At 35.9% G+C, this 24,832-nt stretch overlaps 1 protein-coding gene across 1 annotated transcript; it reads right to left on the bottom strand.

Annotated features, from left to right (window-relative positions):
* Positions 1-1,845: 1,845 nt before the first annotated feature.
* Positions 1,846-24,832, bottom strand: LOC121322697 (protein ECT2-like). The gene is given in 25 exon segments (XM_041262904.1): positions 1,846-2,893; positions 6,358-6,498; positions 8,308-8,418; positions 8,995-9,149; positions 9,971-10,109; positions 10,938-11,057; positions 11,567-11,645; positions 12,006-12,087; positions 12,368-12,464; positions 12,565-12,675; positions 15,236-15,304; positions 15,550-15,669; positions 15,813-15,949; positions 17,263-17,485; positions 17,755-17,817; positions 18,205-18,238; positions 18,519-18,752; positions 19,491-19,564; positions 19,862-19,969; positions 20,497-20,586; positions 20,884-21,066; positions 21,957-22,052; positions 22,631-22,710; positions 23,646-23,800; positions 24,617-24,832. Coding segments are annotated over 24 exon segments (2,763 nt in total). The 5' UTR covers positions 23,773-23,800; positions 24,617-24,832; the 3' UTR covers positions 1,846-2,803.

Genomic DNA, 24,832 nt, shown 5'->3' with positions numbered 1-24,832 from the left:
TTAAAAATTCACTAGAAAAAAAATGCTAGAGGCTTACATTTTCCATTTTCCATTGAGCATGTCAGACTTAATTTAACTGTGGCCTTAAGTTTCAGAACTGAGCATCTGTGTCAGTGTATAAATACATGTATGACTCACTGGACCTGGTGGTGCACTACAGTAAGCTGTGAGTCTGGGACATCAATACTAAATGCACCAAAACTGGAATTTTAATGAGATTGAAAACTGCTTTATATTATTTCATAGCATATGCTGACGATGATTCCTTTATATTTCTCGACTGGTAAACCAGTCTTATAAATTGAAAAGTAAGGCTTGTTACCAACAGGGGGGCTATAGTGCCCGAAGCCGCAGGTGGTAACAAGTCTTCCCGAGGGGCATTTCATTTTCCACTATGGCTGAGTCTGTAGCACATATTTAATAAGAGTCAGTCAAAATAATGGGAGGCAAGGTTGGATAGTAAATATGACTTTATAAACTGTAAAGCCATAAATATTTGCAGGCCTTTTATTATGCATTTTTCACAGCATGAATATCTTAATGCTGTACATATAATGAAGTAATATACTACTACCAGTGCAACAGGACAGCACAATTTCTGAAGCAAAATAGATTTCATGGGTGCAATACAGATATTTTGGTCGCAAATGTTTATGGCTTTATAGTATTTTGTTTAAATATAGCTGTACAGCAAAAGTTAAAATCAAGAGAAAACGTTTTTGAAGTTCATATCGCAGTTTTTTTTTTTTTAATTCATTTTCTGTTAAGTCACAGAATTGCTGTTCAGCAATTTTCTCTTGTGAGGAGTGGAGGTGGAGGATGTTCCTTTGAAAAGGGGCAGGACTGAGTGATGTGAACTATTCACGTCAGACGGAGTCTACTGCCGTGTTGTAAGGATGTTCGGACAATAGGTTTTAACCAATCAAAAGGACAGAATTTCCAAGCACCGACACAGTGCTCAAAATTAATGCCGGCCATGCAGCAACCCCCCTCAAAATGTATATCTATTCACGATCATTATAGTCGCCGTGCCCTTTTAGCTACAGCTACTAGGGAGACGTCTGTATTAGGGAGAGTTTGGGTCTAAACAATAACACAATTATTTGATTCGTTTGGTTAAGTCGCACAAATTCCATACACAAGACTTGTGTCAATATGTGCGAATGCACTGCGACAGCCTGTAAAGGAAGAAAATGTATATCAGATATTTTAAACTGATGCGCTAGAACAACAAACACAAATGCCTGGCAGTCCAGAGGTGTTGTATTAACTGCAGTAAAATACAGTAACCCATTTCATGCTGTGATGATGATGTGCAAGTGTGCTACTGTTGTGTAAAAATTTAGCTTAAAATGAAACACTGCATCCAAGAAATTCTGAACAAGAACGAAAAACAAAAATGCAGTTGGCTCCTAATGCAAAACTGTAGTCTGGAACCCCATCTAGGCTGCTGGTTGTCAAGGAAGGGACTATTAAGTTAAAACTGTTTTTCTTTCAGTGGCCAATAATTAGCTTTATGCTTTATATAATCCTAAGGAAAATTACACAACAGTCTACACTTTGGCCTGGACTTAAGTTTAGTGGTTTTTGAGCCCTCTACAAATTTATTGAATTGAAGGCCATTTTGGCCTTGCCCTTTTGGTTGCCAGTTTAAAGTCTTTGCAAATCTTTGGACTCACTGAAAACGGATCCAACTTGTAATCTTCATAGTGGCAACAGAGATTAATTTAAGGAGGTTTTTTTTTTTTTTTTTTTTTTTTTTTTTTTTTATTTATTTTTATATAAAAGCACTTCAGTTTAACAGCAATAAGAAACATACACAAAAAAGTTTACTCATTTATTGTAAGAAACATTCAGTTAATATCACTTTCAACTGTAACAGAAAGGGATTGTGCACAATAGACTGAAAGGATTAGCCTTTACGGTCCATTAAGTTGTTTTTTTTTTTTTTTTTTGCTTAGAAAACTGACAAAAGCCAGAACAATACATAGAATATGTTGTAAACACTCCCTATTGTAAATACAAAGCACTACAGTATTTAAAAATGTGGCTAAACAAACATAAGAAAGTGCCTTAAGTCTACACAAAATCTATGCCATAAAACAAAAACGCCAACTACAGGTATGACACGAGGGGCAGTGCAAATTTACAGATAAATAGATCAATTATCAGTTTACTCATACAGAAAGTCTGGGAAAAACATATACAAAGCACAACTGTTTCCTATTTATGTTCTATATGCAACCAGGATAATACAAAAATAAATCAGTGACAACTGAACAACACATTAGAATGGGTCCCCTCACTTTCTTCATATTAGTACATTGTAAAGTCAACCATGCTTTTATACTGATCTATAGACTAAAAAGACAATTTTTATATATAATTCAAAAGCTTTATAAAAGCTGAAAATATTATGTATACATTCTTTTGTGAACTTATCATTGTAAGATGGTAAAGTTGAAAAAAAAATCTTATTCTGCATTGGATTGACTTGACGTGTATTCTATTCATAAATTCAAAGATTACTAAATACTATTCTTTTTGCAAGCCTTAACCAGTGGACATGTTATGCTCCGTATAAATGTGTCAGTTTAGAGTCCAATAACAGGAAAAGACAAACAGTACAGGAGAAATCCTTCAAATCTCTTAAACCAAGTCAAATAAACTGCCTAAAACATTATTGTTAATTATTAAACTGATGTTACAAAAATAATTAGAATTAGCCCAGTACCATATTATTCAGGATAATTAGGGGAATACAGTTAATTCATAATAGGTTCTATAACATCGTCTCCAATAATCATATCAGATGGGTAGTTGATCGACTGAAAGTGTGATACTTCCTTTCAAACATGGCTGGCAGGCTGACCAATGAAGGTGACTGGACTCTCTAGAAAAAAAAAATAAAAGGGTGAAAATATTAATAGAACAGGTTAACAGAACAAGCAGGTTGACTGTGCATTTTACTTAGCATTCCCTTGTGAAAGGTATACCCATAACCAAAATCACCCAAATTCCACTGGTGCCACATTGAGCAGTACATGCAACACCAAGCCCAAAGTGCAGTCATTCTTTCTTTCCAAGTTTTTCATCCATTTGAAAGGGTTACTAAATACACTATAAAAAAAAAAAAAAACTTCGTTGCAACATTTACAAACATGTATGCAATAAAATCTTCTTGGTCCTCGTGTAAACTAAATACAGCAATGCTTTTGCAGCTGTAAAAAATGGTTCCCTTGGACAATGCTTTTAATCGCTTGGAACAGGAAATCTTCAGCACGTCTTTAAAGAAATCTACCTGTAAAACGTTCAAGCTCCTAAAGAAAAGCAGCACCGGAACGTAGGTGAGGGAGGGGAGCGAATCGGACACACGAGAAACTGCAATGAAAAACCATGTCCGTTTTCAGGTTTCCTTTAAAGCTACAAGTCCCGAGAGATTGCAGATGGTTCAGAACATTAAATGCAACTACGCTTTTATAGAAGGAAAGACTCAAGTCCATGAATGTAGGTGAACCAGTAGGGCTCAGACTATAATTTATTTACAATAAAGATATGCAACATGTTGATCATTGTGCACAACTGTACACAGGTATACTGCAATGCATTGGGGTTTCAAAAATACATTAAAACATGTACCCATCAGTCTCTGCACCTAAATTTTAAATGGTACTACAACCACCAAAATAATATGCAACACCTTATAACTTGCAATGCTGTTCAAGATATATTCCTTGGAAAGAAAGAATTTGCAAGCGATTAATATAGGTTTTAAAACTAGGCCTTTTACAAGATGAATGGTTTACCAGCAATTTATGCAAAACAAAAGCCCTCTGTGAAAAGTGTAATTTATACACTCGCAAATTAATTAGTTAATTGTGTTAAAGTATAGGATTCTCACTTCCGCCATTCTCGTCACAAAAGGGTTTCCCTTCTGGTCACCAAGGAAGACCTTTGGGGGGGACTAACACTCTGTGGGCTTTGCTCAAAGGCAGTTGTAATTGTTGGAACTGAAGAAATCTGAGCAGTCGGGGAAGTATTGGAAGTACAAGAAGTCGACACCCTATTATTGCTGATGGGGCTGCTGGGGGGCTCAGTACAAATAGGGGCCCGGAGCCTGGAACTTGGAGAGCTTGCATCTAGGGAGTTTGAACGGTGCACATTAGCATGCCTGGCTGAGCAATTTAGGCTGAACGTCGAGGTAGAACGAGATATCTACAAACAAAGAGTAAGGAGGGAAGGAAAAGGTTAACTAAATCAAAGAGAAAAAATGTAATTCAAGTAAAAATTGTAATTATTCTGTATGGGACCACAAGGAAGAATGACAAAAAAAAAGCAGTAACTAAACCACAAATGACCCAGATTAGTAGAATTCATTACCTATGAATACTCAAAGCTGCAGAGCAAAGCTGTACTACTGCTAATCAAATTTACATGAACACAGGTTGAGTGTTATTTTTAAGACTAAGCATACATGCTCCACTGTGGTAGTATGTTATGTTAGTGTCTGTGCATCCATGAAATGTCACGTCTACAGATCAAAAACACAATACAAATAAAACCTGGCTTATTAAGTCTACAGACAGTGTTTTAAATAGGCAACACTAAGCTAGATTATGGTTGGATAGTCCTGCTAGTTGATGTTTGAAGTTACTGCCTAATTTAATTTGAATACCACTTTTGAGGTTTCATTCATCAGAGATGTAAATGAAGCATAAGACAGATTTTCTACAGACAAGACACACAGCAAACTGTGTGAAGAGTTGAAGTGTGAATACAAAATTTGTCTACTAATGACAACAATATTGAAGAGCCCCACACTGATGATTCAAGTTAATTAAATATATACTCTTTCTCCAAATAGTTTACACATTTTACAATAAGGTACAACAACCCCTTGAAAATGCTGCTTCATGGTTCTACGGCATTAAAACTTATGACACTCCTCCACAGGGAATCTTGCATTTGTCTTTTCATACTTGATTACGATCAGAAATTGCACAGGTCTAAAACCCTTCTTCCCTTGTATAAGGTGCAAGCACCTTTTTGAGTGAAAGGTGTATGCAGTAGAGATGCATGGCTCTAATAGAACCAGCTTAATTTCTTTGAAGTTTCCCCACTGATGATGGGAAATGAAAATGTAAAGATGGGAGCCCAGCTAACAATTTCAGTTTCTGCAGGTAACAGGCTTTTAAAAGACTGTCACCCACACCTGTGATGTGCAAAAATTAAGGATCCCATAGTGGCTTTGACACAAACAGAGCAAAAAAAAATTAACATTTGTGAAACTGCAACAAATGCTAAAATATTTTAATAACTGTACTGTGTTTAAAGAATATAAAAAGCCAGCAGAAAAAATCATTGCAGGAAAGGGAGAGCAGGCATTTACCTAATATTAAAAAAAAAAAAAAAAAAAAAAAAAAAACCCATGAACCAGTGCTTATTGGTTCATGGAAACTGGCCCGTAACACCTTTGAAATTAACTAAGTTTTCCCTTATCCAAGAGCTGCCGGAGCAGAAGCCTGTGTAACCTTGGGAGAAGCAAGCATTTCATTCAATTAAATAAGAAAAATGTTCACAGTGAAAGTTCTTATCAGACAAGCAGTAACCTCGTTTGCAAGCCAAAAACACATCCTCTCTGGTATTGTAAATAAAAAAAAGCTAAACTAAAAAAAAAGCGTTGCACTTATTTAGGTTTTACTGCAATAGAAAACAGAAGTACTTACAGGGAAACTTAATTTTCAAAGTGAGAATTAATAAACTTAGGCTACGAGTCCTTATCAGTAGATTTACTAAAGGGTCTACCTTCAAAGACAGCTCTTATTCTACTTCTAATCTACACAAAACATATATTGGGAGGCAAGCATAATCTTGAAATTATATCTTGCTTATATTGAAGCATTGCTGCAAGGTATAGGAATTACATTTTAGCTTTAGAGAGTGACATATTAGATGCTTTAGGATTCTTAGCAGTGGGTGTTTATTAGCGTTTCGTATGTCTAACACAAGGGCAAAATATGTTGTAACCATAATTGATTGACGTATTAACGGTGATAAGCGTGTACAGGCACTGGACCACCCAGATTGCCTATCAGCTGGGATCCGATCTGGTCTGCAACCACCCGATTCATTTTTAAGCACTTAGTAAACCGAAGGAGTACAAGTAATGCTCCGAATCGCTGAAACTTTGAATGGGTCTGTGGGTTTAGTCTTGATTAAAGTTGTCTAAAGGCATCACACTAAACCAGTACACAAACTATGCACTTTAGGGTCTGAACCATCTACATATCTCCCTGTTAGCCTCCCCTGGGTTCTCTGGTCAAGAACCAAAACAGTGCTCAAAGTGACAATACTTACAGCCAAAGATGATGTGCTTGCCAGGCGACCACCCAAGTAATTCCCAGTGCCGGAAGTAGGACTATCAGGGGTACTGTTCGCCAGGAATGCCCTCTGTATTACTCGCTTTGGAGTTTTGGTGAAGGAGAAAGCTCTTGTGACCTTTAAAAGGATACAAAAGAATAATAACAAATGATGTTCCAATCATGACTCAAATGCAGATGATAAATAATATCAATCAGTACACAAACTGCATGGAGTAATTGCTACACAAAACCACTTTGTCACAGGCAGTATATTTTAGTGTAAGACATTATTTGAGTACAGTTTGAGTGTACTCCACAATGCTTTCAAATTAGACTTTACATGTAGAATCTACACAAACTACTTCACATTGATAAAGAAAATGCATGTAGAATAAGTAAGATTTACAGAGAGAAACAGATTAATCTCAATTGCATAAGTATTCAACTCCTTTGCTACTACAGTCCTAAATCAGCTCAAGTGCAAATGATTTGTTTGAAAAAGGTCACAGAATTAGTGAAATGGTTTCATCCTGTGTGTACATAAAGTTGTTTAACTTGTAGACAATTTCCCTCGGGTATATAGAGATTTAAGCTGCAACTCACACAGTGACCCAACAAAGCAACCATGAAGACCAAGGAGCTTTCGAAACAAGTCAGGGATAAAGTGGTAGAGAGGCACAGAGCAGGAGAAGAGTACAAGAAAATTTCAAGAGACGCTGATTATTCCTCTCAGCACAGTGAAGTCCATCATTAAGACGTGGAAGATTCATCATACCACCCAGACACTACCCAGATCAAGTCGCCTTCCCAAACTGAGCAGCCGGGCAAGCAGGAAACTGGTTCAGATGTCACTCTGAAGCCAACAATGACCCTGAGAGATTTGCAAAGTTGTGTGTCTGAGATAGGAGTCAGTATTCACAAAATGACAGTAAGCTGGTCCCTACACAAAGCTGGGTGGTAAACGGGTGGCAAGAAAGAAGCCATTACTGAAAAAGCCTCATCTTAAAGCACGTATGGAATTTGCAAAAAAAGCATGTAGATGATACTACAGACATGTGGAAAAAGTTTTTGTGGTCAAATGAAACAAAAATTGAACTTTTCAGTCTAAATTCCATGCATTACGTCTGGCGCTAGCCCAACACTGCACATCACCCAGTCAACACCAACTCTTCAAGCATGGTGGTGGCAGCAGCATGTTATGGGGATGCTTCTCTTCAGCAGGGGTGGGAAGCTTGTTGGGATATAGGGGAGAACGGATTGTGCAAAGTACAGGCGAATCCTTGAGGAGAACATGTTTTTGAGTCAGCCAAAACAATGACCCGAAGTACAAAATCAACGCCACACTTAAGTAGTTAGTTGAACAAGAGGATAATTAATGTTCTTGAGTGGCTCAGTCAAAGTCCTGACTTGAATCCAATCAAATTCATAGAGAGACGAAGATTGCAGTCCACTGACGATCCCCAACAAAGTTATCAGAACTAGACCAATTTTCCCGTGAAGAATGGGAAAAAAAAAAAAAAAAAAATCGCACCATCCTACTGTAAAAAACTAGTAGAGACCTACCCAAAAAGGTGCTTCTACCAAGTACTGACTTAAGGGGTTGAATACTTATGCAACCAGTAAATTTCATTTTGTACATTTTCTTTGCAGGTTTTGCTGACATTTAACCTCATCCTCATATAAAAAACTGTGACCTCATATGAAAAACTGTGCATACATTATTTATAATTCAACAAAATGTGACATTATTGGTAGGTGGTAGAATCCTTGCACGCTTGTGTGTGTGTGTGTGTGTGTGTGTGTGTGTGTGTGTGTGTATATATATATATATATATATATATATATAATGTTTGTTTGTTTTTTAAAAACAAACTTTCAGTGTCAAGCCAAAAAGATACACATCTTGATGAACCAAATATCAAATTTTAAATGTAAACAGGGTTACCTTCTTGGATGTCTTTTTGATTGCCCTTGATGCACGGCTCAGTGTGCTGCTGTCCATATCTTTTGTGTTTACTTGCAGGGTGTCAGGATCGGTTCGCTGGATTAAGTTCTCCTGTTGTACACCAAAAAAAAAAAAAAAAAAAAATGCTGATGAGACAGACCATTGCAAAAACTGAAGCACCAGTATTCATTAAAGTGGAAATATTCATTGTAATCATTAGAAAAACCTTTAACTACTCCCAGCTTTGAAATAAGTGTGCTATTGATCGAACTGGCACTTCTTTAAACTGTCAATTTCAATATATATTGCATTGTTTTAAATTGGAAATAACCATACAAATGTAAGAGAACAACACTATACATCAATAAAGTGTTAAATGTGGTTTGTAGTGCCACCTTGTGATTAATCCACACTTGTACAAAGTACCAGAATTAAAGGGCAGCTGGCTCATCCATCCATAATTTCAAATCCAACCTCTAATTCCAGAAAGACAGAAGATAAAGTGAGGACAGCATATGAATGAAGCGGATTAAAGATGATACATTGCCCTTTAACATGTACTGATATTTAGACACATTGTGTGTTTGTTTGTTTTTTTGTATATACAACAGTCTGCTGGTGGTGAAGTTAATAAGCACCTAAAGCAGTTTCATCAGAAAAATCACACACTGAAACACAGCAACTTACAGCATCTGCTTTACAAATGGTGTTGGCTACATGCCGGCAAAGCATCCGCAGCCAGTCTTCCTTCAATGTATCCTCTGCCGTTAGCTGGAAACTAAGCAACAGGTTGTCCTGTTCAGTCGGGGGGCGCACCACAAGGGCAAAGGCATTATGGCAATCTGTGAGGAAAACCAATTAGAAAACAATAAAGGGGTTCAAAAGTCTTAAACTATACTTCAAGCGTGAACACAGCAATTACTGGTATGGGTTATGTTGAGGAAGTCAAAATAATAATAATTTATGCTTTGTACCAGTTTTATAATTTTCCTCCTACGTGACCCGGGAATACACCTACCCACTGCCCAACATACTGTCTAATCAGGTGTGCTAATGTCAACATTCGGCAGCGATTTAAAGGTAGCCAAGTACCAATACCTGAGGTTTAGGACATACTGCATTGATCAAAAAAAGTATTATAACAGTTGGAAGAATCAGACACTTCCATCAAGGTTATTGCTATTATTCCAAATCGACTTTTCTTTTTAAACTTCACCATTTCAATTTTTTTTCATTTCAATCTTCACTTACTACATTGTACCATGCTCACTTTGTTCTTTATAAAGGATTATTTTAAAAATAGTTATTAATTATGGCAACATTCAAAGAGGAGTACATTAAAATGTAACTACTCCAGAGCGCTGCATTTCTTTTGTGCGTCTGTCTAGGTGTTTTGTCAAGACCTTAGAGACCCAGATAAAATATTAAAAACCAGTAAGTTTCCTATGTTCATATGATAAAATTTGTACTGTTAACAAGAGTAATTTCACCATTACAAACTTTACTTAAAAATGCCAATGCCAAGTTATAAACTATAAAAGACCAGTGTTGGAAGACCAGTACTAAACTTATTGTTAAAGATTGCATTCCTAGGAAACTCAACAGATTCAGAACCCCCACTAAGCGGATAGCAACCTTTTTGGAGAGTCCTGCGTTCACTAACCTTCTGTTTCCTTGAGGTCCAGAACTTTCCTGATTTGAGACAGAGGCATAAGAGTAATGTGTTTAAGGGAGGCCTGAGGTCGTGTGCCCCCATGGGGGCTCCTAAAAGTGGATATTACTTTGTGACGCTTCCTTGCAATCTGAAAAATGAAGGTAGGACAATTTAATTCCTTTTAAAATGTTTGCAGCAATTCTTTGTTCTATTGATCTGGAAGTCAAGTGTGACAATGTGGCCTGGCATCAGGGGAATTGGTTAACCCAGCAACAGTCAATAGTGCCTTCTTAAAAGGCAAACAATCTCTCCTTGTTATCAGGCCTTTAATTGACAAGGGCAAGTTGTTGCTTTTTCTTTTCTTCCAATTTAAATGATGCTTCTCTAAAGTGGAGGTTGATATTAAAATACAGTAACGTATGCCTCAACAAATAAAGTTAAAAGTAGGCCTCATCTTTTCCCTTTGCTAATTAACAGGCTGGTCTGACACTCCTGAATCAGGAGCTGAGACTCTGTTTTTTGATTGCTAAACCCATCCTAATGCAACACTTCTAATTAGGAAAGAGAAACAGTAAGAAGCTGTGTCAGCAGCGATAGATTGCACATGCATAAATAATTCAAACTGAACAGAGTGGTTGTTGCAAATAAAATTGCACTTTAAGCAAGAAACAAATTCTAAATTTGAAAATATGCACACAAAAAAAGCTTTAAAGCTGATGCCACAATTGCCCCCAGACTAAAGTACTGTGAAGATTTTAAATTAAGTTGTTTGGGCATTCCTGAAGCAGCTAAAACAGTGTTGCAATGGTGTTTGTATTTTGATTAATAATCTTTAGTCATATTCTTTCAGAATTTAACAGTAGTAGTCTCAATTCCTCATTTGTTGTTTTTTTTTTTTGTTGACACCCAATACATACACTGGTTGATTAAAATTGAAGGTTGTTTTATTTGAAAAGACATCTCTGCATTAACCTACCTCCAGACAGTCATTGAAGAGAAACAAAGTAACATTTTCCCCTCGGTCACAAGGCTTATCCCCCAGTGAGATTGTCTCAACTCTATGAACCAGACTGCGATGAGATGACAGAAGATTGGCCTATATTACAATAGAAAAAAGGGAAAAGTTAGCGATTTAACTCTGAATTGATCATATTAATAATGTAGTACTTCTAGAATCCACAATCAAAGTTTATAAAAATCAGAAATTAAGCGCCAATGTCGTCATCATTCATTTAATTATAGCAAAAGTACTGAAAACCATTATTGGATCTGTGTAAACCAAGCTGTGAAGCATATTGCAGTTTTTACTGGTAATATATCACTATACAGAAAAACGCAAGCAGATTTGATCTTATAGCAAAGTTACAAACACCAACTTAACTTACACCTGTGATATACACTACACTTGACTGTTACACCTTATTAGATTGGTTCATGTCGAGCACTGCAAGCAGCTACAGTAAACAAAGAGGGCAAGATAAACCACTACTGGGCTAGCAAGAAGAGAAAGAACACACACACACACACAAAAGGGAATTGCACATGCATAGTTTTATTCCATTTACTTTGGGCAAACTCAAATATATATTTTTAAAGAAAACCTACTGGACAATTATCAACTTCATAAACAACATCAAAGATCTGCTTTTGTCCTTCCGTTTTTCTTTTGTCTTCATTGATATGCCTGAAAAGATAAAAATAAATATGTGTTTCCCTACATTGATTAAAATGATGTATAGTAGTGAAACAAAAATATTTAAAAAGCAATAAAAAAAATTGTCAAAAGCAGTAGAAAGATTTACTGCAAAATACTACACTCAAAAAAAGGTCACATCAGTTTCCCTATAAACAACATATTCAAGGGACTGACACATTGTGTTGCAATCACTGAATGTGAGGTAAAGGCACAAGTCACTATTGTAATGGTCTAAATACTGCTGAGATTTCTAAACCATCTCGCCTATTGAATTGCTTTTTTGTACATAGCGAACATAACAGCTGTAATTGACAGTTGAAAGGGTTAAACAAAATTGTAATAACTTACGTCATAACTTCTTTGAGCGATTCAATAGCCTTTTCTAAAGTGACTTTGTCAGGATTGTCCTCTGTAGTGTGTTTCCTAATATCTAAAAATCAATTGGAGGGGAGTATATATTAGAGTGCATTTGTTAACATAATGCAAACAACAATGTACACAATTCAACTGTCAGATGTAAGAATTCAATAAAAAGCATATACATCTGTATGTTTCAGCCAATTGTATTGTATTCTTGGTCAACAGGAATTCTCTTATGGAAGGGGTACCAAGAACCAAAGTGCACTCTGCACAAGATTAATTAACAGCTGCCTTTAGAAGCAGCAACACTTTTTTTCACTCATGTTTAAAAGAAAACAGTTTGAGATTACCAGTAAGTAGGAGAGCAACGCTGGGTAATCTCTGCACAGGTCGGATAAGTAACTCAGTCAAGGTTTGACGCCCACACTCCGGTTTAGCCTGGTTAATCTAAAATAATAATAAAAAAAAAACATTTGCTTGTTAAGTGACTCTTATTTCACTATTTTTTTTTTAATTGTAGTAATAAAATAAAAAAAAAAGCACATACCTTCAAAAAAGCATGAAACCTTGGCTTCTGCTTTTCACATTTGGAAATTGTTTCCTTACTCATTTCAAAGAAATTGACAAACGGAGGGTAAGCCTTCACCAATTCTTTTGACTGTTAAATAGAAAACAATATGTTGTGAAATTTCATCCCCACAAAACTAATTTACAGTGAAAAGACAAGAGCGTGCAAGTATAGGAGAATGCCCTAGATTAAAATATGTAAAAAACAAGTACTATGATACAGGTTATTTCTCAAATGAAGACATGAGACCTACACAGCATTTTGGATTGTACGACAGGTAGCAAAGTCTCATCTTGAAAATATATATATATATATATATATATATATATATATATATATATGCACACACACACACACAGTACTAGTCAAAAGTTTGAGTACACCTGCTTGAAACCAGGTTTTTCATGATTATCTATGCTTTTAACTGTATACACTTGTCAATAAACACTTAATATTTCATTATATGATATGTATACTTATATAAGCTGATAATCATAAGTAAATTGCATTCAAAAATGTTATTTTTAAATGAAAAGGTCACCCAAAGCAAGGGGATTTCAGTCTGAAGCCCAAGTCAGTTAAGTCTGAAATGTGTATAACACGGTGTTAGAACATGGGCCTCAGTATAAAAGTGTCTTTGTTAGATGTTCTCCGAGTTAACTAGCATGTTACCTAATTAACCTTTTGTCACCAATTATTGTTAACAGGCAAGGGTCCATGATTACTATAAATATAGCACTTATCATTCCTGAATGTAAGGGAGCAGAAAATGGCAAAATACGCCCAGTTAAGCAAGAAAAAAAAAATGAAGGTCAATCTTTAAGACAAATCGCAAGGCAGGCCAAGGGTGACCTCAGAATCAGAGAACAAGTTCATTCGAGTCACAAATCTGCAAAACCAGCGATTAACTGCCCCTGAAATACAAGCTCAGCTAAATGCTACTAGAAGTACAGATGTTTCAACATCAGCTATTCAGAGGAGACTGCGTGAAGGTGGCCTAACTGGAAGAATTGCTGAAAAGAAACCACTGTTAAGAGTGCAGAATAAGGGAGGAAGAGACTTGCCTGTGCCAAAAAACACAGAAACTGGATGTTTGAGGAGTGGAAGTCGGTCTTATGGACGATTGAGTCAAAATTTGAAATATTTGGGTCCAACTGCCGAGTATTTGCAAGACGCAGAGGGGGTGAGCGCATGAGTTCTGCATGTGTGGTTCCCACTGTCAAGCATGAAGGAGGCAGTGTCATGGTCTGGGGTTGCTTTGCTGGTGACAGAGTTGGTGATTTTTACCAAGTCCATGGCAAACTCAACCAGAATGGCTATCATAGCATACTTCAGAGGCATGCCATTCTATCAGGATTACGGCTAGTTGGGCAGTCCTTCATTCTTCAACAAGATAATGACCCGAAACACACCTCAAAGTTGTGCAAGAACTATCTGGCGAAGAAGGAAAGTGAAGGGCAACTCAATCTAATGGCCTGGCCTGCCCAGTCTCCAGACCTCAATCCCATAGAACTTGTATTGGACAAACTGGACAGAAGAGTCAAAGCAATGCTACCCACAAGTGCCCTACATCTCTGGGAATTGCTGCAGAAGAGCTGGGAAGACATGTCGGGTGATTTCCTGCTGAAACTTGTTAACCGAATGCCTCGTGTTTGTGAGGCTGTTATTAAGTCAAATGGTGGCTATTTTAAGGAATCCAAGATTGAGACAATTCTCAATTTTCTTGAAAATTGCTTTGATACTCCTTGTTTTGTTTTGTATATTGTAACATGTGTTTTCATTTTCAAGTATTTACAGAAAAGTATATGACGTAAAACATTGTCAATTATGAAAAAAACCTAGTTTCCTCAGTTTAGTGTACTCACTTTTGACTGGTACTGTAATTACATTACACAAACATATATATATATATATATATATATATATATATATATATATATATATATATATATATATATATATATATATATATATATATTACACACACACACACAGTAATCCCTCGCCAACCGCGGAATTCACGTATACATGGCATATAGGTTTGTGTATACACGGTTTTGCACAGAAACATATGACGCGTCCGCATTTGCTTCCACGCCATTGTGTGTATTCTTCTGCGCTCCCATCTCGCCAGCATCTCCCCCTACCAGTACCAGCATCATCTCTCGCTTTGTCTCGCATGCGGTCTCGTTGCTCCATGTTAACTTAGTGTAATTGTTACCAGTCAACACCCTGGCCTTCAACTTCAACTAAATAAAGCATTACTTTATTATATTATAATTGTACTACTTTTTACATTTTACTTTACCCAGTATGTTACAGTATTTGCATTATTTTTATGCTACTGTGTTTTTCATTTGTGTTTATAGTGAAGGAAAATGCAACTTATAGGCTTTCATAAGTGTAACCGCAGCCGTGGAGAACCTATTTCCCATAAGCTCTTATTTACCAACCGCAGGGGTTTAAGAACGTAACCCACGCGGTTTGTGAGGGATTACTGTATATATGTATGTAATTATTCCACATATCTATCCAGTAACTTCTGTATATAATACAACCCCCCCTGTAAGTGCCACTGAATTGCTACTTTTAGTGTTTGACGCCCACACTCCGGTAACAATGGAAAAACAGGAATGTTCAGTTTACTTACATATTTTAAAATAATTTCACCAACACTCTTATCCTCGGACCAGTTAAGCACAAGTTCTTCAAGCTCAGCCTGCAAATATATAAAACACAAATGTATGCTGAAAAACATTAGCAAGTCAGGAAATTCTCAGAGGTTTCTCCCAGTCTGTCCCCACTGTGAGATTCCTAAGATCCTATTTATTTACCTTCTCCAAAAAGATTATGAAATTTCCTCCATGCTTCAAATTCAAAATTGCCGTTAAAACTATAACCCACTTAGGCCATTAGCTGGTAAAGGCATTTTGCCTGAAGAGAAAAATGTTTATAAAATTATACCTTTATTCTAGTATGTACATCAAATATATCTGGGATACTGCCAAAAATTGTTTTTATTTCTTCCACAGCTAGAATAGGCCCACCAGGTTGTCCTTCTTTCTCCAAAGGGTCCTTGAACAACTAAAAGATAAAAGTAAATAGTTCCCACATATAATGTGATCAAGATAGCCCACGTGTTGATTGTGCTTAGAGTCAGAGTTTCACTAAACATTAACCAAAAATGTGCTGTTCCATTGATTTATATTGTTAAATAACAGACTGACCTGTAACACTGTTGTTAGGATATCCACATAATTGCTTTCAGTCTGGTACAGCTCTTTTGCAACCTGCCACCTGGCAGACTGCTTTTGAGGAACAGGGGTTGAACTTTTTGAAGGCCTTGCAATTGACCTAGGAGTTTCTGTCAAATTAAAATAGTAGAATTAGTAATTTTTTATTTATTTATTTTTAAAGCACCTACTTTATCTACCCAATGCAAACAGCTGTTAACTTCCAGTTGTTCCTTTAAACATATTACAACCTGGATTATCCAAAACTGATTTTACAAACACTTATCAAAACAGTACCCTCATAACCAATCATGTGTGCAGGGCTCATATGCCCACTGTCATGGGGAAATACACTCAAACCAAAGCTCTCAAGTATAATACTCACATTACTGTATTTACTTAACATTATGGGGGTTTACTGTAATTATACCCAGAGGACTTGGTACTAGAGTACTGTATTGAAAATGCATACTGTGAAACATTACATATGTTCCACAGCTTAAATTTGTTTTCAATTTCAAAGCTGTTACCTATTCTAGTGTCAATAACAGTATTCAGAAACTGCTGAAGATGCACCTAGGTCTTCATTCGCTGACACTTCTTCCAACAAACAAACACTGCTACAGGAATACATTCCAGAAATGGTTCTATTGGAGTTTGTATCTAAGCTGACATCTTTTAAACATTCAGTACTTGAGCAAAGAGGCTTTAGCTCTTGTTCTCTTCCATCAGGTTCAAGTCCTCCTATTCCACTTTCTGACAAACTGAAATGCAGTGGTTCCTGGCCCACTGTTTCACTGTTACAGGTTGTAAAAGGGGATGATATGACATTACTATTCTGTATTTGTTCCAAGGCTGTCTGACTTTCACATGCTTTAGTCTCACTTGTATGGAAAGTATCAGACTTTTCTGTCTCTTGTGAGAAGTTATACGAAATCTGCATTCCTGAGACGACTTCCTCCTCATCACCTATACCGAACCTGTCCTGAAGTTGCATGTGTTCCCGTTTAGCTCGCAGGAGGTAAACTGAAGCTTTGCTAACACCAGACCTTTGCTGAAGATCTATTTCTAGCTGCCCTTCTCTCAGGGATATTCTGTTTTGCCCTTTTATTTCTTCATCTCTGGCCGTGCCTGGTGGGACGGTGGTTACCAGGTGTCCGACTACAGTTTTTTCTACTTCGTGTTACTACTCTGTGTGGTGTATAATCTGCAAGAAAATAATACTAACAAATAAACAACTGTCTCCATCTTTGTAATTAAGATGTCAGCTAATAGATATGAATTCACTTGACTAGCCAAAGAACACAATTTTTTTCCAAGTTATGCTTCATTCGTACACAAGTTTGTTTTACATCATGAATGTCGTTACTTAGCAATTTTCTTAAATGTAGTTGCCAGCCTAACAAGCTTTAGAATATCTTACATTACTCTAGCCTCCACATACCTCCAGTAGCCTTTCCTGATTCTGGTGTATTGGAAATGTCCAGAAGAGATCCCATAGACAAGGAGTGTTCAGCAGATGTCCGTTTGCGCGGTGGGAACGGAGAAATGTCAGTTTCCCTGGTTAGCTGCGCAAGAGTGTCTTGCAGACGACGTCTCTTTCGGTTGCTGTTCGGCGTGTTCAAGGAGAGCAGAGAAACAGACTTCTTCAAAGTTGGGCTTCCAGCCTGTTAAGTTATTTTATAAGACAGTATATATGTTACACAGATTTTTCTAGAAACAAAATATATTTAAAAAAAAGCTTGCAGAAAAAGGAGTTTGAAATATTAACATTACAGTATAGTCACATATAATACCATGTCATGTTAAGGATAGCACTTTTAATGGGGCCTATACAATATTTAAAGTACAGAATATTTCAAAAATAAACCTGGGTATTTGAAACTCAGATAAAATCATACAAACCATGTATTTTACGTAACATTAAACAACTTACCTTTTCATAGAAATACATAGACTCCCCAGCTCTTGCATCCATCTGAATACTACCCCAGAACCACTAAAAACAAGAACAAACCGTTACTTCCATTTTCATAACAAATGTGACACTATCATTCAAACTTTTTTCTTTTTTGCTAAAGATGTCATGCAATGTCAGTTACGTTAAGAACCAAAACGTGAAATAGAAAACTACAAATAAACAAATGCAGACTGATGTACTGTACAACTATACTATAAACTAAACATGCATTTTATATTTTACACGAAATACATGTACTTACTAGTAGAAAAAAAATAGTAGAAAAGTTTCTAAAGTACCTAATTTATTTCTGGAGCACAGGGGTAGGAGATTTAATTTATCAGGAATTCATTCTAAATGTACCTTTTTTTTTTAAAAAACCTACCAGCTAAATTTACCAGAGTAATGAATAAAGTAAGCATTTACCTCCTGCTTTACAACATATAACTTTGTTGAACAACTGCCGAGTTTTTTATTTCAAGAAAATAACACAAGAGGAGTTGGTGCACACCCACGTAGACTGTATCCAAGGTTCATCGCCCCACCTTGCATATATGGGGGGGGGGGGGGGGGGGGGGTGGAGGACTCGTCAAATTGTTACATGACAATCAATGAAGTGACGCACTACGAGCTATGATTCAACATATGCATAAGATTAAGAACCTATTGGTAATCTGAAATTTATTTTCTCGACACTGATGCAAAATGCAGCACCGATGTGGAATTTAAGAAAACAGGACATCAATGTGGAAAATTCAATTACTTTTTGTAAAATAGACAGACCAAGTAATAAAACTTACACACAGTCAAAGTCTGAACCCTATTAAAAGGAATACCCCATACCCTGCATTTCTGTCATGTCTTCCATGCTTGCTTTATCTTCATCAGAAAAGCCCAGAAAACTCAGCACACAGTCTTGGAACGGAGGTACTTTGTACTCCAATCTGAACTCTTCGGCAGCTGCGCAGAAATTACTAGAAAAAACATCAGCAATTTGCCAGCAAAAATACCTTTCAGTGCAGTCTAATTTGAACAAAACAGACATTACTAATTTGCAGATATTTTACTAAAACTGCCAGTCTTAAAGCAATAGCCTTCTCCCCTACAATAAAATGTGTATTTAGCAAAGGAATTTTTTTTTCTTCTCATGAACAATACGTTAGCATGTACATTTTATTCTTGAACTTAAGGGCACATAAGAACAGTTTTATTTTATTGTGTTACATGTTCCCATGTGTTGCTATAGCTGTTTAAGTAAGGTGTGTGTATTTTTTTAATATTTTTTTTTTTTTTTTTTTTTAACACTTTTTAAAAACTTTTAAATTGCATTGCCTGCCTCAAGATGGCACAATAACAAAAAGGTCCCCATGTGCCCTTTAAGTGAACCGATTCACACCTTAAAACCTGAAAATTGAAATAAAAATGTCCCAGCTCGGTCAAAAGCATTCTGATGGAACCACATGTGAAGTTCTGATAAAAAAAAATAAAAAAATAACTGATACTAGTTATGTCAAACTGACTACTGCAACAAAAAGTATAAAGACTGCAGATTTGCAGTGGATCCAACATACTGCAGATCTAACATTCCTTCCCTGTGTACAGAAAACTGATTTTATAGATTTTAATCTTGGCACATTTTAACCAGGTAAACATAGTTGAACATTCCTTAATCTCAATGTATATTAACCCTGTACCATATTAGTGATACTTACGGCTCATTCCTCTTCTCCCAGGCCTTATATATCCACTCTGTTTTCAAAATTGGTGTGCCCATGCTTACAGCAACCTGCAAGGGTCAAAACACAGAGTATTAGGGGTGGAATCATTATATCAGATTAGTAGTTAAAGGTGTACATGCCTCTACAACAAACAGGATCAAACAATCTGTATTTGTGTTAGAAATATTATTATTATTATTATTATTAACAATAATCCTACTACTAACTGCATAAAACATTTTTATTAAAGACATTTCTAAATTTAAAAGCACACCACACAAACATGCCTGGAAAGGGTGAACATTGAAGCTCAAATACCAATTATTAACTATGTATGTTAGAAATTATGTAAAAATGCAACATACCCTGAACTTTTCTCCATGTGTGGAATTCGCAATAAGATGAGTGACTTTGGAACTGAAATCCCTGCGGATGGTGCCTCCCATGTGATGAGCCAGATTAACAAGTTTTACCTAAAAAAAAAAAAAAAAAGACAAAAGGAGATATACAGGAAATACATATCTCCTCAACACACTGTGCAGAGATCAACACCGTTACCAATGCAAGAGAAGACGCTTGTCTTTAGGGATGCCATATTATCTGGGGTTAAGGATATAACATCAACACATTTACCTTAAAAAGATGAAAATAAATGCTTAAGCACACAAGTTCATCATAATTAATTAGACAGGGAGCTCAAAATATATAGCTTCCAGTAGTTCATACAATCTGGTTTCAAACTTTAATGACAAAGTATGTGGAGAAGCATCATCCAAAATAGACATGCCAAGTTGTTACACTTAGGCAAGCACCTACATATTCAGTATATTGAATAACAAATAAATTACATTTGGAAATACTGCTGGCATCAGGCCAAACATGACAGCAGAAAGAGAAAGCAAGTCACCCTAAACTCAATTAAAATACCAAGAATCTTTACTAATGAACATTCATATCAAGTGCCATAAAGCACTTGATTGAAAGCAAATTAGAAACTTACCACTTCTTCTTTCTTTCTGAATCCTGTGAAACACAACACCAAGTTCAGCATTGTTGTACAGTAGAGTGGTCGGGAAGAGAATGGAAGGGGCTATAAATATATATAAAAAAAAAGGACAGAAAAGTCAATATTACTAAGGAGCTCACATTGTCAATAACACTTCACACCGAAATCCACCAAGAAATATCTCTTCTAAGTATCTTCCGACTAGTTTCTTGGCAAGAAAAATAAAAATGTTAAATAGCACGTTGTTGTATTTGTTTTCTCTCAATAAAGATTTTTACACAAACAGGTACAGTACACTTATTACAGCTACCAAAATGGTGTGAAAAGTACACTTCAAATTGAAGATTCGGACAGTCTCAGTAGTTAATAGTGCTCATTCACCTCTTCCTTCGCTGCACAGTGGAGTACAACAGGTGGTCCAAGAATTCTGTTGTCTTTTTTATACAAGTACCCATACTCCGGACACCCAAAATCAGCAAGTATGAATATCGTTTCAAATTCTGTGTTCTCACCATCTCCAAACTCTTCCATGTTGCATGTTTTAATACAGGGAACTTTAATTTCCTAAAAGTAAAAAGAAAATAAAGAACTACTAATGTAAAATGGTACCACACTCTTGAGCCGTGAAAAACTACACTGTACCGTGTATTAGGTACAATATACCCGTTTATCTTCTCCACAATCTTTGCAAATTTGGTTATTGACAAAAAGGATTATGTTGAAGTAATTCAATCATTTAAATGTAGACCATGCACTTTATTATACAAGTAATTTCTTCATTTGAAGAGGACAACTAAAAACAGCTGAAAAGGCCTTTGACTAAATACATGTTTAAAACAAAATCATGCCTTTTTTTTCTTTTATGGCTCAGGAAATGTGTTGTGTTGTCCTCTTATGAGTTCTTCGGTTTCAATTAAAAACACACAAGGTAAAAAAAAAATGTAAAAGTATTCAAATTGTTATCGTGTTATGTCTAACAGTCTTTATGTATGAAGTTCATTTCTCATAACCAATCTGGTCGATTTTAGTCCCTCAGTTAGCACTAATCTTATTGTATACCACCTTCCCTAATGCAACTGAGTAATCCAAAATGAACCAAAGTCTGTGAAACCAGCTGTGAATGTATTCGATCTTTAAGATATGCCTTACACTGCAATAAAATAAGCTGTGAATAACATTTGTTCAATGTGTTGTCGCTGTATAAATCCCTCAAAACAAAGACCCATCTCCATGTGGTAAAGCCATCAAACAATTGTTCTAAATCAAAAAGTTAGATAGTGTTAGTCAGTGTTCCTCTTCCCCAGTCGTTAAAGTCCAAAAATGTGTTAGAAATCAACCAAGACCCATTAGTACACAGTAAACATGTGTTATTACTCTGGTCACCTTAAAACAAACCATGCAGGATTGGTCTCCATGTGGATTTAAGCATGCACAATCCAAATCCAGCGACATACCATATTCACTATAGTTTTTATAAATTTATTGCCCGACTCGCTGCCAGGTTCACCTCCTTTAATCCTTACAACCGGGACCTCCATTACTTTAACAGCCTGTAAAAGGAAGCATCATCTTAATACGATGACTTTATAAACCACCACCTAGTGCTTTTCAGCACTTTGTCTTGTCAAATATGTGTTCCAATTTTTATTGTTTCCCATTACTGGATCTTTCTCCTCTTCCATCCTTAGTGTTGAAGAAACCAGCTTGGATACAGACAAGGTGTCTTCTGATCCTGAACACAGTCTTGTATTTTATTAAAATTATAAAATCCCTCAGTGTAAATGTAACCAAAAGTGTGCAGTTACTGGATTATTTTTACTACACTGTCTGCAGAAAAAAAAAAAAAAAAAAAGTAACTTATCCCCAAACAATGTTGCTATTATGCACTCAAATTTGGAGAAAAAATTGAATTATATCAAATGCAACACCTTTTTGTGGCTTTGTTTGCATCAGAGGGACCACTGCTGCTGATTCAAATTAATCAAGGTTTACATTCATTAGCGTTTCCCTACATTCATTACTAAATCTCTCATTGGTTTCTTGCTATTAGTTTAGGCTAACAAGAAAAAAAAACAAAAAAGTTAAAAGGCTCCCCCAAAGACTCATGTGGTTGGAATAAAATGTTTACCTCTAATGCTTTAAGAAGTGCATCATTATTGCCAGCTTCCCCAACCAATACAACCCGGGTTTCAACCTGTGGCATGCCATCTAGAAATTAATTTGAAGAACAATTACAAATCCAGTTAGCATGTTAAATACCTAAAACATTGTAATATACATGTTTTAAATGTGGATACTACTAAACATAAGCATTTGTTACAGGCTTGGTACCTGCAGATATTTTAACAGAACGGACTCATCGTATTGCTGTAAAGTTGGTACTTACAGTAAAATTAACATTTTCCAAAAGCAAAAAATCTGTAAGCGATTCAACAGAAATAATGTTAGACAATTACAAAAGAGTTGAAACTGCTAGATTCAAATTGTATTACAAAATAATTTGTAATTGTCCAACACTCCTTTTTTTCTGTTCCTGTAACCTTGGCAGCCCTATCTATATTTTATTAAGGGTAAATGTTAAACAAAAAAGGAACACCTAGCTCACAGAGTTGGAATGTTGTTATCCCTGTCCTACTTCACAACCAAGATAAGCAGCACCAAGTTGATTTATTAGTCACATTATTCTGAAGCAGAATAAAACATGTTAAATAAAATCCTATAATGAAAATGTCAAGAGGTTCTTGAATAATGCTTCTTAGGTCGCAGTTCTGTAAAATTCACTTTTAATTGTTCTCCTTTCAAAACATAAGTAAATTGCTGACTGGAAATAGTGTGACAATATGCCCAGATCTTCCCCTTAAGAACCTTTTTTCAAAAGTCCAATTTCTGATTGCTTATTAGCATTAGCAACACCATAACTGGACTGGATCATCATTTCTTATAAGTACCAAAGTGGAAATGGTTTTTCACATGTTGGTTATCACCCCAGAATGTAAAGTTCTACAGGCATTATTCTGACATGAGAAGAAACTCAATTCATTCAATTAAACTATGCCACTCATGTGTCCTGCTTGACAATAGTGTTTTAAAAGCAACAAACCTGGGATTAAACACGTTATTTTATGAAATATGTTATCAATTACCTTCAATATCCTGTGATGTGGAACCAAGAAATAAATGCTCTTTGGATGTCTCTGCCAGTCTGGAGTCAAAAGCAGATAAGTCTAGACTCCGACCAGTTCCAAGTGTTAAAGTACTACCATCGGCCATTTCTGCAACAGCTACAGCTTTTCAAGCTCTGTAAACAAATGGAAAATACCGTAATAAACCTCAGAGTAAAGTATACTGCAGTGCTAGTTATATTGTTATTAGGACATTTTTTGTTTTGTTGTTGATAATAATAACGATAATAACGAACAAGGTCTTGCAGTTCGAGTAGCAGAATGTTTGGAATTTTCTGGGATCCAGACAGTAATTTAGTATTGATCGCAAGACAAAATAATTCTTTGTACAGTAATACACTGGACAGAAATCCGTTAATCAGTAACAACTTCTCAAATAGGAATGTGAACCCATAACAGCCAGTATAGTACTGGTACTGTTATGGGTTACCGGTTTCCATTATGCCACAAATTCGTAGGCGTGGCCAAAAACTGAATGCGTAAATTGCCACTGCTACACCTGTTTAAACAAAAAAAAAATAATAATAAATTTTAAAAAAGTATAAAACTGCATAACAAGTAAGTTATACAATTTGTCGTAACTAAACTGAAATGTCTGTACCTGAAACAAAAGTAAACGAACATGCTGAATCTGTTTAAGCTTAAAAGTAATGTTTCTACCGATACGTACTATATTAGCAAGTCAATCCGTTAAAAACAAACAAACAAACACACATACATACATACATACATACACACATACATAAAGACGTGTGTGTGTAACAGTTACGAAATAGCGGTGCATAATTAACATTTCAATAAACGAAAAAAAATAGACTGATATAGTACAATAGAAACTAGAACTTTATATAAAACGAGAAGATACCGGTCTTTTTTTTTTTTTTACTTTGCATTACTCATATAAGATAATAAAATAAATCTCTGACACTCACCTATTGAGATAAAACAGCAGATTGCAGGCCTTGAGGGCACGAACGAGTAACACTGACAAAACAGTAAACACAAAAATAATACTGAATCTTCTTTAACAAAAAAAAACAAACAGACAATAACATCAGCCTTCACGCACAGCTTTGCTAACATATAAATATACATATATATAAATCGTTATTAATTTCAATACATTTTAACTGTGAACCCTTATTCTT

This window comes from Polyodon spathula, chromosome 11 (genome assembly GCF_017654505.1).
Source record: "Polyodon spathula isolate WHYD16114869_AA chromosome 11, ASM1765450v1, whole genome shotgun sequence".
Classification (NCBI taxonomy): domain Eukaryota; kingdom Metazoa; phylum Chordata; class Actinopteri; order Acipenseriformes; family Polyodontidae; genus Polyodon; species Polyodon spathula.
This window is presented reverse-complemented; position numbering and strand designations above follow the sequence as displayed.